Source organism: Hyperolius riggenbachi, chromosome 5 (genome assembly GCF_040937935.1).
Source record: "Hyperolius riggenbachi isolate aHypRig1 chromosome 5, aHypRig1.pri, whole genome shotgun sequence".
In the NCBI taxonomy this organism is placed as follows: domain Eukaryota; kingdom Metazoa; phylum Chordata; class Amphibia; order Anura; family Hyperoliidae; genus Hyperolius; species Hyperolius riggenbachi.
The window spans coordinates 448,586,989-448,604,705 of NC_090650.1; the positions used below are offsets into that span (position 1 = coordinate 448,586,989).

The 17,717-nt window shown below is 53.1% G+C and overlaps 1 protein-coding gene across 13 annotated transcripts in view; it reads left to right on the forward strand.

Annotated features, from left to right (window-relative positions):
- The window catches only part of SCRIB (scribble planar cell polarity protein), a 399,297-nt gene that overhangs the window by 122,846 nt on the left and 258,734 nt on the right, over positions 1 to 17,717 (forward strand). For all 13 annotated transcript variants that reach the window (XM_068238215.1, XM_068238207.1, XM_068238205.1 and 10 more), the window contains exons 13-14: positions 3,907 to 4,026; positions 4,119 to 4,292. In XM_068238215.1, the coding sequence (XP_068094316.1) occupies positions 3,907 to 4,026; positions 4,119 to 4,292 (294 nt within the window). The remainder of the gene's footprint in view (positions 1 to 3,906; positions 4,027 to 4,118; positions 4,293 to 17,717) is intronic.

Here is a 17,717-nt window from a genome sequence, read left to right on the forward strand (position 1 = left end):
CATCCCTGGAAGCATTTAAATGGAACCTAAAGTAAATTAAAAAAAAACTGAACTTACCTAGGACCCTACCATCCCCCTTCAGCGGTCCTGTGCCCACAGCCTATCACAGGGGATAGGGGTACGGCTAGGCGCCACCGGGGAGGGGGGGGGGTTAGGTTTAGGCACCACCAGAAGGGTCTTAGGGTTAGGCACTGCCGGGGGGGGGGGGGGGGGTAGGGTTAGGCGCCACCAGCGGAGTATTAGGGTTAGGCGCCACCAGCGAAGTATTAGGGTTAGGCGCCACCAGCGGAGTATTAGGGTTAGGCGCCACCAGCGGAGTATTAGGGTTAGGCGCCACCAGCGGAGTATTAGGGTTAGGCGCCACCAGCGGAGTATTAGGGTTAGGCGCCACCAGCGGAGTATTAGGGTTAGGCGCCACCAGCGGAGTATTAGGGTTAGGCGCCACCAGCAAAGTATTAGGGTTAGGCGCCACCAGCGGAGTATTAGGGTTAGGCGCCACCAGGAGGGGCTTAGGGTTAGGCACCACTATTTATTTATTGTATTTATAAAGCGCCAACGTATTACGCAGCGCTGGACATTAGTTTAGGTTACAGACAATATTTAGGGGTGACAAACAGCAATATGACAATACAGGAATACAAGAAAGACCAGATCACACAGCACAGTATGAGTACAAGGTAATGCTTAGTCACTGGATGGAGCATGGAGATCACACAGCACAGTATGAGTACAAGGTAATGCTTAGTCAGTCACTGGATGAAGCATGGAGATCACACAGCACAGTATGAGTACAAGGTAATGCTTAGTCACTGGAGGGGAGCATGGAGATCACACAGCACAGTATGAGTACAAGGTAATGCTTAGTCACTGGATGGGGCATGGAGATCACACAGCACAGTATGAGTACAAGGTAATGCTCAGTCACTGGATGGAGCATGGAGATCACACAGCACAGTATGAGTACAAGGTAATGCTTAGTCACTGGAGGGGAGCATGGAGATCACACAGCACAGTATGAGTACAAGGTAATGCTTAGTCAGTCACTGGATGGAGCATGGAGATTAGGCAAGTTAGGTTCACTCAGATGCATAGCATGGGTTCACAGTAATGGAGGTGCATGATCAGGTAGGACACAAAAGGAGGAGGACCCTGCCCAAAGGCTTACAATCTAGATGACAGTAGGGACACGAAAGGTAGGGGATTAGAGTTCAGCTGTGGGTTTAGAGCACTTGTGAGGGGTAGTAGGCCAGAAGGTGAGTTTTGAGGGCCTTCTTGAAGATGTTGGAGGGGTCTGCCCTAATGTGTATCTTAGGGTATCTTAGAGTTAGGCACCACCAGGGGGGTGGTTAGGGTTAGGCACCACCAGGGGGGTGGTTAGGGTTAGGCACCACCAGGGAAGGGTTCTGTGTGAGAGTAGGGTTCGGTTTAGCCATAGTAAAATATTAGTAAATATTACTAATATTTTACTATCAAAATCCAGTGGTAGAATATCGTTAATTTTAGCGATATTCTAATAGTGGCAATCCCCTGTACCCTTTTTTACAGACACCTTTTTTCATGTATATGTGACTGTGTTGTCATCTCTCAGGGCCTGTGTTGTGTGATGTCATCTCTCAGGGCCTGTGTTGTGTGATGTCATCTCTCAGGGCCTGTGTTGTGTGATGTCATCTCTCAGGGCCTGTGTTGTGTGATGTCATCTCTCAGAGCCTGTGTTGTGTGATGTCCTCTCTCAGGGCCTGTGTTGTGTGTTGTCATCTCTCAGAGCCTGTGTTGTGTGATGTCATCTCTCAGGGCCTGTGTTGTGTGATGTCATCTCTCAGGGCCTGTGTTGTGTGATGTCCTCTCTCAGGGCCTGTGTTGTGTGATGTCATCTCTCAGAGCCTGTGTTGTGTGATGTCATCTCTCAGGGCCTGTGTTGTGTGATGTCATCTCTCAGAGCCTGTGTTGTGTGATGTCATCTCTCAGGGCCTGTGTTGTGTGTTGTCATCTCTCAGGGCCTGTGTTGTGTGTTGTCATCTCTCAGGGCCTGTGTTGTGTGATGTCCTCTCTCAGGGCCTGTGTTATGTGATGTCCTCTCTCAGGGCCTGTGTTATGTGATGTCCTCTCTCAGGGCCTGTGTTGTGTGATGTCATCTCTCAGGGCCTGTGTTGTGTGATGTCCTCTCTCAGGGCCTGTGTTGTGTGATGTCCTCTCTCAGGGCCTGTGTTGTGTGATGTCATCTCTCAGGGCCTGTGTTGTGTGATGTCATCTCTCAGGGCCTGTGTTATGTGATGTCCTCTCTCAGGGCCTGTGTTGTGTGATGTCATCTCTCAGGGCCTGTGTTGTGTGTTGTCATCTCTCAGGGCCTGTGTTGTGTGATGTCCTCTCTCAGGGCCTGTGTTGTGTGATGTCCTCTCTCAGGGCCTGTGTTGTGTGATGTCATCTCTCAGGGCCTGTGTTGTGTGTTGTCATCTCTCAGGGCCTGTGTTGTGTGATGTCATCTCTCAGGGCCTGTGTTGTGTGATGTCATCTCTCAGGGCCTGTGTTGTGTGATGCCCTCTCTCAGGGCCTGTGTTGTGTGATGTCATCTCTCAGGGCCTGTGTTGTGTGATGTCCTCTCTCAGGGCCTGTGTTGTGTGATGTCCTCTCTCAGGGCCTGTGTTGTGTGATGTCCTCTCTCAGGGCCTGTGTTGTGTGATGTCATCTCTCAGGGCCTGTGTTGTGTGATGTCATCTCTCAGGGCCTGTGTTGTGTGATGTCCTCTCTCAGGGCCTGTGTTGTGTGATGTCCTCTCTCAGGGCCTGTGTTGTGTGATGTCCTCTCTCAGGGCCTGTGTTGTGTGATGTCCTCTCTCAGGGCCTGTGTTGTGTGATGTCCTCTCTCAGGGCCTGTGTTATGTGATGTCATCTCTCAGAGCCTGTGTTGTGTGATGTCATCTCTCAGGGCCTGTGTTGTGTGTTGTCATCTCTCAGGGCCTGTGTTGTGTGATGTCCTCTCTCAGGGCCTGTGTTGTGTGATGTCATCTCTCAGGGCCTGTTATGTGATGTCATCTCTCAGGGCCTGTGATGTGTGATTTCATCTCTCAGGGCCTGTGTTGTGTGATGCCATCTCTCAGGGCCTGTGTTGTGTGATGTCATCTCTCAGGGCCTGTGTTGTGTGATGTCATCTCTCAGGGCCTGTGTTGTGTGATGTCATCTCTCAGGGCCTGTGTTGTGTGATGTCATCTCTCAGGGCCTGTGTTGTGTGATGTCATCTCTCAGGGCCTGTGTTGTGTGATGTCATCTCTCAGGGCCTGTGTTGTGTGATGTCATCTCTCAGGGCCTGTGTTGTGTGATGTCCTCTCTCAGGGCCTGTGTTGTGTGATGTCCTCTCTCAGGGCCTGTGTTGTGTGATGTCCTCTCTCAGGGCCTGTGTTGTGTGATGTCATCTCTCAGGGCCTGTGTTGTGTGATGTCATCTCTCAGGGCCTGTGTTGTGTGATGTCATCTCTCAGGGCCTGTGTTATGTGATGTCCTCTCTCAGGGCCTGTGTTGTGTGATGTCCTCTCTCAGGGCCTGTGTTATGTGATGTCCTCTCTCAGGGCCTGTGTTGTGTGATGTCATCTCTCAGGGCCTGTGTTATGTGATGTCCTCTCTCAGGGCCTGTGTTGTGTGATGTCATCTCTCAGGGCCTGTGTTGTGTGATGTCCTCTCTCAGGGCCTGTGTTGTGTGATGTCCTCTCTCAGGGCCTGTGTTGTGTGATGTCATCTCTCAGGGCCTGTGTTGTGTGATGTCCTCTCTCAGGGCCTGTGTTGTGTGATGTCATCTCTCAGAGCCTGTGTTGTGTGATGTCCTCTCTCAGGGCCTGTGTTGTGTGATGTCATCTCTTAGGGCCTGTGTTGTGTGATGTCCTCTCTCAGGGCCTGTGTTGTGTGATGTCATCCTTCAGGGCCTGCAGAGGAGAGCGACGCCACATCCTAGTGAACTGAAGGTGATGAAGAAAGGAATGGAGGAACGCAGAAATGAGGGGTTCATTGCTAAACCTGACGCCGTGTCCCCCAGTGATGAGGTGAGCGACCTCTTACATGTTCCTCCTTGTCTTCTCTCCCCAGTTCAGGAATAGTGATCCAGGTTCTCACCGATATGCGATGTGTCTCACAGGATAAGCGTCTCAGCGGGGATTCCAGCCATAGCGGAGAATCTCAGCACAGCGGGAGTACGGCATCTGCTGGATACCAAGAGCAACATATTTCCCAGGAGGAGAGAGCAGAAGAGGCGGAGCCAGAAGAGGAGGAGGGGCCCCACACTGATGACATGGAGGTGGAATACTTGGAGGTAATGTGTGAATGGAACATGGTTTCTGCTGCTCCAGGCAGTACTCCTTAGCGTGGGGTAGTCATTCGTGGGCTGCAGTCAGGGGAGAGGGGCGGGGTGTGGTTAGTAGTCTTTGGCAGGCAGCTGGGGGGGAGGAGTGGGCAGCAGTCCATTGTGTGCAGCAGTCCTTGGCAGGCAGTAGACATGGTGTGGGATAATCAGTGGGCAGCAGTCTGGGGGGAGGGGGGCAGTCCATTGTGGGCAGCAGTCTTTGGCTGGCAGCAGTCCTTAGGGTGCATTTTGTAAAGGGAACCTTTACCCAGTTTTTTTGCAGACAGTGATTGGTGAGTTATCCAGTGGACACGTGTGGGATACACAGGGCCGGATTTATACTTTCCAGTGCCCTAGGCCTGCTGTCACCAATCTATGCATCTCTTTTGAATGCTGAATGTACATATGGTGGTGTGCTCTAACATATTGACAGTATACAGGAACAAAGTCTGAAGAAGGTTTATTAGCAGAAAGATTACTCTTTTTCTTTGAAACCAATAAATGGTCTCATCCTGATTCAAAACTTTCTGCTTTCGCTGATGGCTAAGATGGTACAATGCTCTACTGCTACAGGAACGTAGAAGAATACCAAACCATAAACACCAACATAGAGGTAGTAACAGCTCAGGTGACAGTGACAGTTTGGCAATGAAAGGGAAGCAAACAGCATTTTTATTCCTGCAGTTCTCATAGATGGTAGGAGCTGAAGGACAGAAAATGAGTCAAGAAAGAGTTAACTGAAGCAGAGAAGAGTTCACTGCTGGCTAGGAAAAGAAACAGTCATACATTAGGGTTCGATAAGAAAGTAATTAACAGCTGCTGGGGTCAGTGTCACAGCTGTAATAGAGAAGGTGAAGAAACTAGCCGAGCTCACTGATGTTTGTGAATTCCTGCATTAAAACTCAGCAGAACTTAGTTCTATCTGCTTTGTAATGTAAATCTCTGGTATTTTTCCTTTAACCTCCAGGACAGGTCCACCACGAGAACGACAGGCTCCTCCCAGGAACAGGAAACGTCCAGATAGAGTACTCTATAAATCTTTGTCCAACCCCTCGATCACCAGTTGACGTTTCCTGTTCCAGGAACAAGGAGTGCTCTTGTCGCTCGCCGGTCCGTCAGACCAGGTGTGTTTGGGACCCGGTTGGCGGCGAATGGTGGACCTGCCTGGAGAGGTGTGGTGGTCCGGAGGGGAGAAAAAGGAAGACTACCTTCTCCCATGGCTGTCCTGGCTGCCCGAGTTGTGGCGGATCCGGAGGACACGCGCGGCGTCCATGATTCCCGTGGAGTTGGAGGCTAATGGCGCGCCGGAGGTGACGCGGGAAGTCATGCGGGCCTCCAGAGGGTAGGCAGCTGATTGCCCTCAGTAGCGGCGTACGCATGACGTACTTCCGCCCTTACGTTGCGTCACTTCCGGTCGCGTGGGGGAAGAGACGCCGGAAGCCCGCATGGCTTGCCAGTTCGTGTGCTGAACGGAGCGGGATGGACGCTAAGCAGGAGCCAGGAAAGGTAAGCGTGGCGGAGGCTTGGTGACCTATATGGTATGAGCTGTACGCCTAGGCCGCGTCTGTACTGAGGTCTGTTATAAAAGTTAAGACTATGCAGTATACATTGAATAGCCTGCTTAGCGTCTGATCTGAGGTCTGTAAGAGCTATTTCATAGATAGTATGCTGGTACAGATTATTCATATGGATATTGCTATAGTATTGCCACATAGATATGTGTATAATGATATGGAGATCATTAGTATATGGGCAATTATGAGTACTATATGCTGAGATAGATAGATAGATATATATATAGATAGATAGATAGATAGATAGATAGATAGATAGATATAGAAATCTGATACAATTGTGTATATGATAGATCTCTTAATGTTCCTGCTCTCCCTGGTGAAAGTCACTATCACTCTTGATATACGGGCACCAGGGTGATTTTCCTTTTAGTTTGAGAAAAGGAATGACATTATGTTTGTTGTTTGATTATTATAGGGCCGGGAGCCTAGGGAGCCGACAAAGCCAAGGAGGCGGTGCCAGCTCTGTGATGCAAAGATGGCCCATAATTATAATAAGCAATTTTGCCAGCCTTGTTTAGTAAAGTTAATACAAGAACAATCGGGGTTTAAAGGAGGAATTAATGTCAGCTGTAAAAAAAGGAAATGGCAGACACAATTAAATCTTTAAAAGAGGTGTTTGCCTCTGCTATCCCCCCAGCAACAGAGGCAGTAGTTCCGGACAACCATACCGGCCGTAGAGATACCAGGGAGTCTCATCCTATAAAACATAAGAGTAAAAGTACAAAGAGAAATATGGTATCTTCCTCTGAAGAAGAGGATATGGAGGGTGAAGAGGAAGATAATGATGATGAATCAGACTCTTCTGCTAAAAGTATTGACAGCCAGACGGAGGTTAAAAAGATCTCTAGGTTTAGGTTTCCGGCGGATGAGACGGAACAGCTGATCTTGGCTATTAATAAAACTTTAAATATTGAATCCAAGAAATCTGAAGCAGTATCTATGCATGATAGGTTGTATCAGGGGATTGAGCCAAAGGAATCATTAACTTTCCCTATACACAGATCTACAAAAAATACCATACTAAGTCAGTGGAAATTACCAGACAGAAGGTTGTTTATGTCAAAGGGATTTATGAAAAGGTTTCCATTATAGAGGAAGATGTCAAGACTTGGGATAGATGTCCCAAGCTGGATGCGGCATTTTCACAGGTTAATAAGGACAATGAATTGGCCTTTGAGGATCTTGGCCATCTGAAGCGGTGTTCCCCAGCCCTGTCCTCGGGGCCCACCGACGGTGCATGTTTTGTTTGTATGTATTGTTTGTATTTCTCACATCGATCTGTAAGTCTATCATACAGAGGAATGGATTATCAGGTGACCGTTATGATTGATCCTGATTGTTAGAACACATCAGGAAGTGAGAGAGAGATGCAGGGATTGGGGAACTCTGGAATTCAGCTATTAGTGCAGAGCAGGGCGCTGACTGGCTGCGCTGCGGGACCAGAAGAGATGATTTACTTTGACATATGACCTCTTCTCTCTCCAAGTCCTGCCACCCTTCTTATCTTATCTGATTTTATCGCCATGGTCTTTGTGGCCTTCCCAGAAGTCCGGCCCTGGGGATACAGATTGTGAGACGAGCCAGCGTTTCTGTTCCTTCGAGTGTTACCACTGGGGTCATCTGGTTTAGAGGCTCACTATAAGACAATTGCCTGTGTACAGATGTACAGACCTAGTCTGCATTCCTTTCATCTCACTGTTCAGGGCTGTACATGACAGGTTCTCTGCAGTGTGGTCATGGGACCGTAACATGATGTGCACTGATAATGAACTAGAGGTTATAAATCTCCCGTAGGGCTGAGATAAACAGACATCTGAGTACAGAAAGCAAAATATCAGGATGTGTCTGTATGGGAGCTGAACAACCATAAAAAGTCAGCAGTCATGTACCAGAGACAGACAGACCTTAAACCTAGATATTTAACCTTTAACCTCCTTAGCGGTAACCCCGTGTGTGACACGGGGTAAGCCGCCGGAGGGTGCCGCTCAGGCCCTGCTGGGCCGATTTACTTAATTTTTTTTTTTGCTGGACGCAGCTAGCACTTTTGCTGGACGCAGCTAGCACTGCGCCAGCACCCCGATCGCCGCCGCGCGCCCGATCGCCGCTATCCGGTGCGGCGCGCGCGCGCCCCCCCCCCCCCAGACCCCGAGCGCTGCCTGGCCAATCAGTGCCAGGCAGCGCCGAGGGGTGGATCGGGTCTCCCAATGACGTCCCGACGTCGCTGACGTCATTCCGCCCCGTCGCCATGGCGACGGGGGAAGCCCTCCAGGAAATCCCGTTCTTTGAACGGGATTTCCTGATCGCCTATCGCCGGAGGCGATCGGCGGGGCTGGGGGGATGCCGCTGAGCAGCGGCTATCATGTAGCGAGCCCTCGGCTCGCTACATGATTTAAAAAAAAAATAATTTAAAAAAAACTGCTGCGCTGCCCCCTGGCGGTATTTTTCATACCGCCAAGGGGGTTAAAGAACAAGTGACACCCATGCTAACCTTGAAATAAAAAACACATATATAAGTAGATAAATACTAGTTCTATTTACATTACAGATGCATAGCACTGTCCACGATATGATTCCTGGGAATTCTATAGAGGAAAAGCAGAGAATCCTATTCTAGGCAGTTTCCATCTTGGTTACCTTTGAATGAAGCTAATCCTGACATAATTTCCTCCCTCATCCTTTTTTTTTTCTCCTCTTGCTAATTGTGTATTTGTTACTCGCCCTCCTCCCAGAGTCTTCAGACACTCCCACTGAGGTCTAAACTAGGAAGTGCCTGTCTTATGTCATTAGAAGGAGGGGGAAATAAAAGGAAGATGAGGAATATATTATAGATAAAAAGATCCCCCAGCATGCAACTTTTTGGCAATGGCAATTAAAGGGCCAGTGCGCCTAAGGTTTGTGATAACTCCAAACCATAACAGCAGAAAAAGTTTTGAAAGTTTTGAATGCAGGATTAGCATCTTTATCACTTAATACACTCAGACCAGTTGCTGTTGAAATGTGATTTTTATGGTGACAATCCCGCTTTAAAACAAAGAGAAGACTGTGATCCCTGGAGCGCCTTTAGCCCTGTACACACGCTAGACAAAAGTCTGCCAACGACGACTGCCTCTACTGAGAACCTAGTGTGTGTACGTTGGCTCCTGATACTTCAGCCATCACACTGGGGAATACATTTGACCGATCGCTGGCTGAGAACATTGTCATCCTTACTCACCCTGACCATCACATGATGTCATTAGCCCTCCCCATAGCAACAGAATACTTCACTAGCCTGCAGACTAGCGATGCCTCTGTACAGCTTCAGCCCTACAATGTCTCTGGAGAGATCAGAACCCGATCCCCGCCGGGCGACATGCTTCATACGTGTCTACCAGGCTTCAGTTAGCACATACATACAATCCTTTATCTCATCTGTTTATGTTCAGATTTGCTTTTGTGTGAAGCAAAGGCGGTTCAAATAAAATGTAGATCACTCGGTAGAGAGAAGCTGCTGGGGGGTCAGGAGACTTCCGTGTCCTCCCTCCACCGCCACTGCCACACATGGACCCTGGAACATATCCAGCAAGCTCATCCGGTATGCTCGACCACGAGAGTCTCCAAGCCACTGCGCAGGCACGCCTGTTATGTGCTGTGAGTCACAGCTGCTCGACCACAAGAGTCTCCAAGCCACTGCGCAGGCACGCCTGTTATGTGCTGTGAGCCACAGCTGCTCGACCACGAGAGTCTCCAAGCCACTGCGCAGGCACGCCTGTTATGTGCTGTGAGCCACAGCTGCTCGACCACGAGAGTCTCCAAGCCACTGTCCAGGCACGGCTGTTATGTGCTGTGAGCCACAGCTGCTCAACCACGAGAGTCTCCAAGCCACTGCCCAGGCACGGCTGTTATGTGCTGTGAGCCACAGCTGCTCGACCACGAGAGTCTCCAAGCCACTGCGCAGGCACGCCTGTTATGTGCTGTGAGCCACAGCTGCTCGACCACGAGAGTCTCCAAGCCACTGCGCAGGCACGCCTGTTATGTGCTGTGAGCCACAGCTGCTCGACCACGAGAGTCTCCAAGCCACTGCGCAGGCACGCCTGTTATGTGCTGTGAGTCACAGCTGCTCGACCACGAGAGTCTCCAAGCCACTGTCCAGGCACGGCTGTTATGTGCTGTGAGCCACAGCTGCTCGACCACGAGAGTCTCCAAGCCACTGCGCAGGCACGCCTGTTATATGCTGTGAGCCACAGCTGCTCGACCACGAGAGTCTCCAAGCCACTGCGCAGGCACGCCTGTTATGTGCTGTGAGCCACAGCTGCTCGACCACGAGAGTCTCCAAGCCACTGCGCAGGCACGCCTGTTATGTGCTGTGAGCCACAGCTGCTCGACCACGAGAGTCTCCAAGCCACTGCGCAGGCATGCCTCTTATGCGCTGTGAGCCACAGCTGCTCGACCACGAGAGTCTCCAAGCCACTGCGCAGGCACGCCTGTTATGTGCTGTGAGCCACAGCTGCTCAACCACGAGAGTCTCCAAGCCACTGCGCAGGCATGCCTGTTATGTGCTGTGAGCCACAGCTGCTCGACCACGAGAGTCTCCAAGCCACTGCGCAGGCACGCCTGTTATGTGCTGTGAGTCACAGCTGCTCAACCACGAGAGTCTCCAAGCCACTGCGCAGGCACGCCTGTTATGTGCTGTGAGCCAAAGCTGCTCGACCACGAGAGTCTCCAAGCCACTGCGCAGGCACGCCTGTTATGTGCTGTGAGCCACAGCTGCTCGACCACGAGAGTCTCCAAGCCACTGCGCAGGCACGCCTGTTATGTGCTGTGAGTCACAGCTGCTCGACCACGAGAGTCTCCAAGCCACTGCGCAGGCACGCCTGTTATGTGCTGTGAGTCACAGCTGCTCGACCACGAGAGTCTCCAAGCCACTGCGCAGGCACGCCTGTTATGTGCTGTGAGCCACAACTGCTCGACCACGAGAGTCTCCAAGCCACTGCGCAGGCATGCCTGTTATGTGCTGTGAGCCACAGCTGCTCGACCACGAGAGTCTCCAAGCCACTGCGCAGGCACGCCTGTTATGTGCTGTGAGTCACAGCTGCTCAACCACGAGAGTCTCCAAGCCACTGCGCAGGCACGCCTGTTATGTGCTGTGAGCCAAAGCTGCTCGACCACGAGAGTCTCCAAGCCACTGCGCAGGCACGCCTGTTATGTGCTGTGAGCCACAGCTGCTCGACCACGAGAGTCTCCAAGCCACTGCGCAGGCACGCCTGTTATGTGCTGTGAGTCACAGCTGCTCGACCACGAGAGTCTCCAAGCCAATGCGCAGGCACGCCTGTTATGTGCTGTGAGTCACAGCTGCTCGACCACGAGAGTCTCCAAGCCACTGCGCAGGCACGCCTGTTATGTGCTGTGAGCCACAACTGCTCGACCACGAGAGTCTCCAAGCCACTGCGCAGGCACGCCTGTTATGTGCTGTGAGCCAAAGCTGCTCGACCACGAGAGTCTCCAAGCCACTGCGCAGGCACGCCTGTTATGTGCTGTGAGCCAAAGCTGCTCGACCACGAGAGTCTCTAAGCCACTGCGCAGGCACGCCTGTTATGTGCTGTGAGTCACAGCTGCTCGACCACGAGAGTCTCCAAGCCACTGCGCAGGCACGGCTGTTATGTGCTGTGAGCCACAGCTGCTCGACCACGAGAGTCTCCAAGCCACTGCGCAGGCACGGCTGTTATGTGCTGTGAGCCACAGCTGCTCGACCACGAGAGTCTACAAGCCACTGCGCAGGCACGCCTGTTATGTGCTGTGAGCCACAGCTGCTCGACCACGAGAGTCTCCAAGCCACTGCGCAGGCACGCCTGTTATGTGCTGTGAGCCACAGCTGCTCGACCACGAGAGTCTCCAAGCCACTGCGCAGGCATGCCTGTTATGTGCTGTGAGCCAAAGCTGCTCGACCACGAGAGTCTCCAAGCCACTGCGCAGGCACGCCTGTTATGTGCTGTGAGTCACAGCTGCTCGACCACGAGAGTCTCCAAGCCACTGCGCAGGCATGCCTGTTATGTGCTGTGAGCCACAACTGCTCGACCACGAGAGTCTCCAAGCCACTGCGCAGGCACGCCTGTTATGTGCTGTGAGTCACAGCTGCTCGACCACGAGAGTCTCCAAGCCACTGCGCAGGCACGCCTGTTATGTGCTGTGAGCCACAGCTGCTCGACCACGAGAGTCTCCAAGCCACTGCGCAGGCACGCCTGTTATGTGCTGTGAGCCACAGCTGCTCGACCACGAGAGTCTCCAAGCCACTGCGCAGGCACGCCTGTTATGTGCTGTGAGCCAAAGCTGCTCGACCACGAGAGTCTCCAAGCCACTGCGCAGGCACGCCTGTTATGTGCTGTGAGCCAAAGCTGCTCGACCACGAGAGTCTCCAAGCCACTGCGCAGACACGCCTGTTATGTGCTGTGAGCCAAAGCTGCTCGACCACGAGAGTCTCTAAGCCACTGCGCAGGCACGGCTGTTATGTGCTGTGAGCCACAGCTGCTCGACCACGAGAGTCTCCAAGCCACTGCGCAGGCACGCCTGTTATGTGCTGTGAGCCAAAGCTGCTCGACCACGAGAGTCTCCAAGCCACTGCGCAGGCACGCCTGTTATGTGCTGTGAGCCACAGCTGCTCGACCACGAGAGTCTCCAAGCCACTGCGCAGGCACGCCTGTTATGTGCTGTGAGCCAAAGCTGCTCGACCACGAGAGTCTCCAAGCCACTGCGCAGGCACGCCTGTTATGTGCTGTGAGTCACAGCTGCTCGACCACGAGAGTCTCCAAGCCACTGCGCAGGCACGCCTGTTATGTGCTGTGAGCCACAGCTGCTCGACCACGAGAGTCTCCAAGCCACTGCGCAGGCACGCCTGTTATGTGCTGTGAGCCACAGCTGCTCGACCACGAGAGTCTCCAAGCCACTGCGCAGGCACGCCTGTTATGTGCTGTGAGCCAAAGCTGCTCGACCACGAGAGTCTCCAAGCCACTGCGCAGGCACGCCTGTTATGTGCTGTGAGCTACAGCTGCTCGACCACGAGAGTCTCTAAGCCACTGCGCAGGCACGCCTGTTATGTGCTGTGAGCCACAGCTGCTCGACCACGAGAGTCTCCAAGCCAATGCGCAGGCACGCCTGTTATGTGCTGTGAGCCAAAGCTGCTCGACCACGAGAGTCTCCAAGCCACTGCGCAGGCACGCCTGTTATATGCTGTGAGTCACAGCTGCTCGACCACGAGAGTCTCCAAGCCACTGCGCAGGCACGCCTGTTATGTGCTGTGAGTCACAGCTGCTCGACCACGAGAGTCTCTAAGCCACTGCCCAGGCACGCCTGTTATGTGCTGTGAGCCACAGCTGCTCGACCACGAGAGTCTCCAAGCCACTGCGCAGGCACGCCTGTTATGTGCTGTGAGCCACAGCTGCTCGACCACGAGAGTCTCCAAGCCACTGCCCAGGCACGGCTGTTATGTGCTGTTAGCCAAAGCTGCTCGACCACGAGAGTCTCCAAGCCACTGCGCAGGCACGCCTGTTATGTGCTGTGAGCCACAGCTGCTCGACCACGAGAGTCTCCAAGCCACTGCGCAGGCACGCCTGTTATGTGCTGTGAGCCACAGCTGCTCGACCACGAGAGTCTCCAAGCCACTGCGCAGGCACGCCTGTTATGTGCTGTGAGCCAAAGCTGCTCGACCACGAGCGTCTCCAAGCCACTGCGCAGGCACGCCTGTTATGTGCTGTGAGCTACAGCTGCTCGACCACGAGAGTCTCTAAGCCACTGCGCAGGCACGCCTGTTATGTGCTGTGAGCCACAGCTGCTCGACCACGAGAGTCTCCAAGCCAATGCGCAGGCACGCCTGTTATGTGCTGTGAGCCAAAGCTGCTCGACCACGAGAGTCTCCAAGCCACTGCGCAGGCACGCCTGTTATATGCTGTGAGTCACAGCTGCTCGACCACGAGAGTCTCCAAGCCACTGCGCAGGCACGCCTGTTATGTGCTGTGAGTCACAGCTGCTCGACCACGAGAGTCTCTAAGCCACTGCCCAGGCACGCCTGTTATGTGCTGTGAGCCACAGCTGCTCGACCACGAGAGTCTCCAAGCCACTGCGCAGGCACGCCTGTTATGTGCTGTGAGCCACAGCTGCTCGACCACGAGAGTCTCCAAGCCACTGCGCAGGCACGCCTGTTATGTGCTGTGAGCCACAGCTGCTCGACCACGAGAGTCTCCAAGCCACTGCGCAGGCACGCCTGTTATGTGCTGTGAGCCACAGCTGCTCGACCACGAGAGTCTCCAAGCCACTGCGCAGGCACGCCTGTTATGTGCTGTGAGCTACAGCTGCTCGACCACGAGAGTCTCTAAGCCACTGCGCAGGCACGCCTGTTATGTGCTGTGAGCCACAGCTGCTCGACCACGAGAGTCTCCAAGCCAATGCGCAGGCACGCCTGTTATGTGCTGTGAGCCAAAGCTGCTCGACCACGAGAGTCTCCAAGCCACTGCGCAGGCACGCCTGTTATGTGCTGTGAGCCAAAGCTGCTCGACCACGAGAGTCTCTAAGCCACTGCGCAGGCACGCCTGTTATGTGCTGTGAGTCACAGCTGCTCGACCACGAGAGTCTCCAAGCCACTGCGCAGGCACGCCTGTTATGTGCTGTGAGCCAAAGCTGCTCGACCACGAGAGTCTCCAAGCCACTGCGCAGGCACGCCTGTTATGTGCTGTGAGCCAAGGCTGCTCGACCACGAGAGTCTCCAAGCCACTGCCCAGGCACGGCTGTTATGTGCTGTGAGTCACAGCTGCTCGACCACGAGAGTCTCCAAGCCACTGCGCAGGCACGCCTGTTATATGCTGTGAGTCACAGCTGCTCGACCACGAGAGTCTCCAAGCCACTGCGCAGGCACGCCTGTTATGTGCTGTGAGCCACAGCTGCTCGACCACGAGAGTCTCCAAGCCACTGCGCAGGCACGCCTGTTATATGCTGTGAGTCACAGCTGCTCGACCACGAGAGTCTCCAAGCCACTGCGCAGGCACGCCTGTTATGTGCTGTGAGTCACAGCTGCTCGACCACGAGAGTCTCCAAGCCACTGCGCAGGCACGCCTGTTATGTGCTGTGAGTCACAGCTGCTCGACCACGAGAGTCTCCAAGCCACTGCGCAGGCACGCCTGTTATATGCTGTGAGTCACAGCTGCTCGACCACGAGAGTCTCCAAGCCACTGCGCAGGCACGCCTGTTATGTGCTGTGAGCCAAAGCTGCTCGACCACGAGAGTCTCTAAGCCACTGCGCAGGCACGCCTGTTATATGCTGTGAGTCACAGCTGCTCGACCACGAGAGTCTCCAAGCCACTGCGCAGGCACGCCTGTTATATGCTGTGAGTCACAGCTGCTCGACCACGAGAGTCTCCAAGCCACTGCGCAGGCACGCCTGTTATGTGCTGTGAGCCAAAGCTGCTCGACCACGAGAGTCTCTAAGCCACTGCGCAGGCACGCCTGTTATGTGCTGTGAGCCACAGCTGCTCGACCACGAGAGTCTCCAAGCCACTGCGCAGGCACGCCTGTTATGTGCTGTGAGCCACAGCTGCTCGACCACGAGAGTCTCCAAGCCACTGCGCAGGCACGCCTGTTATGTGCTGTGAGCCACAGCTGCTCGACCACGAGAGTCTCCAAGCCACTGCGCAGACACGCCTGTTATGTGCTGTGAGCCACAGCTGCTCGACCACGAGAGTCTCCAAGCCACTGCGCAGGCACGCCTGTTATGTGCTGTGAGCCACAGCTGCTCGACCACGAGAGTCTCCAAGCCACTGCGCAGGCACGCCTGTTATGTGCTGTGAGCCACAGCTGCTCGACCACGAGAGTCTCCAAGCCACTGCGCAGGCACGGCTGTTATGTGCTGTGAGCCACAGCTGCTCGACCACGAGAGTCTCTAAGCCACTGCGCAGGCACGCCTCTTATGTGCTGTGAGCCACAGCTGCTCGACCACGAGAGTCTCCAAGCCACTGCGCAGGCACGCCTGTTATGTGCTGTGAGTCACAGCTGCTCGACCACGAGAGTCTCCAAGCCACTGCGCAGGCACGCCTGTTATGTGCTGTGAGCCACAGCTGCTCGACCACGAGAGTCTCCAAGCCACTGCGCAGGCACGCCGGTTATTGCGTGGGTTGTTTATCTGGTGGATGCTGCACAAAGCTGTGCGCACATCATAAATAATAATAATACATTTACATTCAATTCTTTAATAGTTTTGCAATAGATTTCAAGACTCTATCGAATAATATACAGTAGATCTACTCATTCCAACCCCAGCACATTTCTGACGCCATACAGCTCACCTGGCCATACACTGATAGATTTGCAGCAGACCATCAGATAGATTTCCGTCAGATGCTTGTCAGGTCGAATCTGACAGGAATCTATCAGAATCATTTTATTTCGCCAAGCATGACTGTCATGCCCGGAATTGTTTTTGGCACAATACATATAGCTCAGGAAGAAAACATAGATAGATGGAGATATAGATAAATAGCAGCAAACAGCAGAGACCTCAAGTTGACATTACATTGCAGTATACATCACAGTTCCCAGCGTGGCATTGAGATGACTGACAGTCTTGTGGGCTGGTTGATTTGGTTTGCTGATCAGCCGTAGCACGGCCAGCCCCGCCGCTCATTGGGGCTTGCGTTGATGGGTAGTATGTGGGGGGAATGGGAAAGAAAGAGTTTCTGTGTCTCGTGGTCTTTGTGGAGATGGCCTGGGTGTGAGGGATCATTGGCAATCCTCATGCCGAACTTTCTCAGCTGGCGGAGGAAGAAGAGTCTCTGCTGGGCTTTCCGTTGGGTGGCGCTGATGTTGGGCTTCCAGCTGAGATCACTGGAGATGGTAGTACCCAGAAGCTGGGCACAGGGCACTCTGGCTACCTCGGTGCCGTCAATATAAACTGGAGGTGGGGGGGCGCAGACTTCCTGAAGTCAATGATTAGCTCAATGGTTTTTTGCAGTGTTCAGCACCAGTCTGTTCACCTTGCTCCAGTCTTAAATTTTCTCCACCTGCTGACGGCACTCCTGGATATCATCCTTGGTGACAAGGCCAACGATAGTGGTGTCGTCGGCGAACTTTATGACCTTGACTGAGTCTGCCTCCGATCTGCAATTGTTCATGTAGAGGGACAACAGCAGGGGTGACAGTACACAGCCTTGTGGTGCACCAGTGTTTGTGGTTGCAGCTTGAGAGTGGAGAGCTTAGTAAGAAAGTCCATGATCCAAAGTTGTAGACTTGGGTGGACTCCAAGTGCAGCTAGGTCCCATTGCACGATGCGTGGGCAGATGGTATTAAAGGCCGAGCTGAAGTCCAGGAGCAGTATCCTAACGTACGTATCTGGCCTGTCAAGGTGGTCATTGATGAGCTCCAGGCAGATATTGATCGCATCATCGGTGGACCTGTTTGCCCTGTAGGCAAACTAGCAGGGGTCTAGGAGGAGCGAAGTGGAGAGCTTAAGGTAGGCTAGGACCGCATGCTCCATGGTTTTCATGGAAAAATAGAAGTCCGAGAGCCCAATATAGTGTAGTATATATTAGACGGAAATGGGGTGTAGTATGAAGTGTAAGTATTATACTCACAAACCCGGGTTGCCCCCAAAGCAACCACTGTTCAGGCAGGTGGGGAGAACAAGCCTGTCCCCACTCAGGATTAAAACGTCGCTCTCTGTAGATAGGAGGAATTGTAAAGTAGATCCCCCTTCCACCAAGGGTGGACTTCTGTATGCGCAAAGGTGTACAGAGGCGCCGGTAGGATAAAAGTAGTTAAAAAGTTTAAAATTGTTTCGGTTGTGGTGGTGGACCAGCCAACC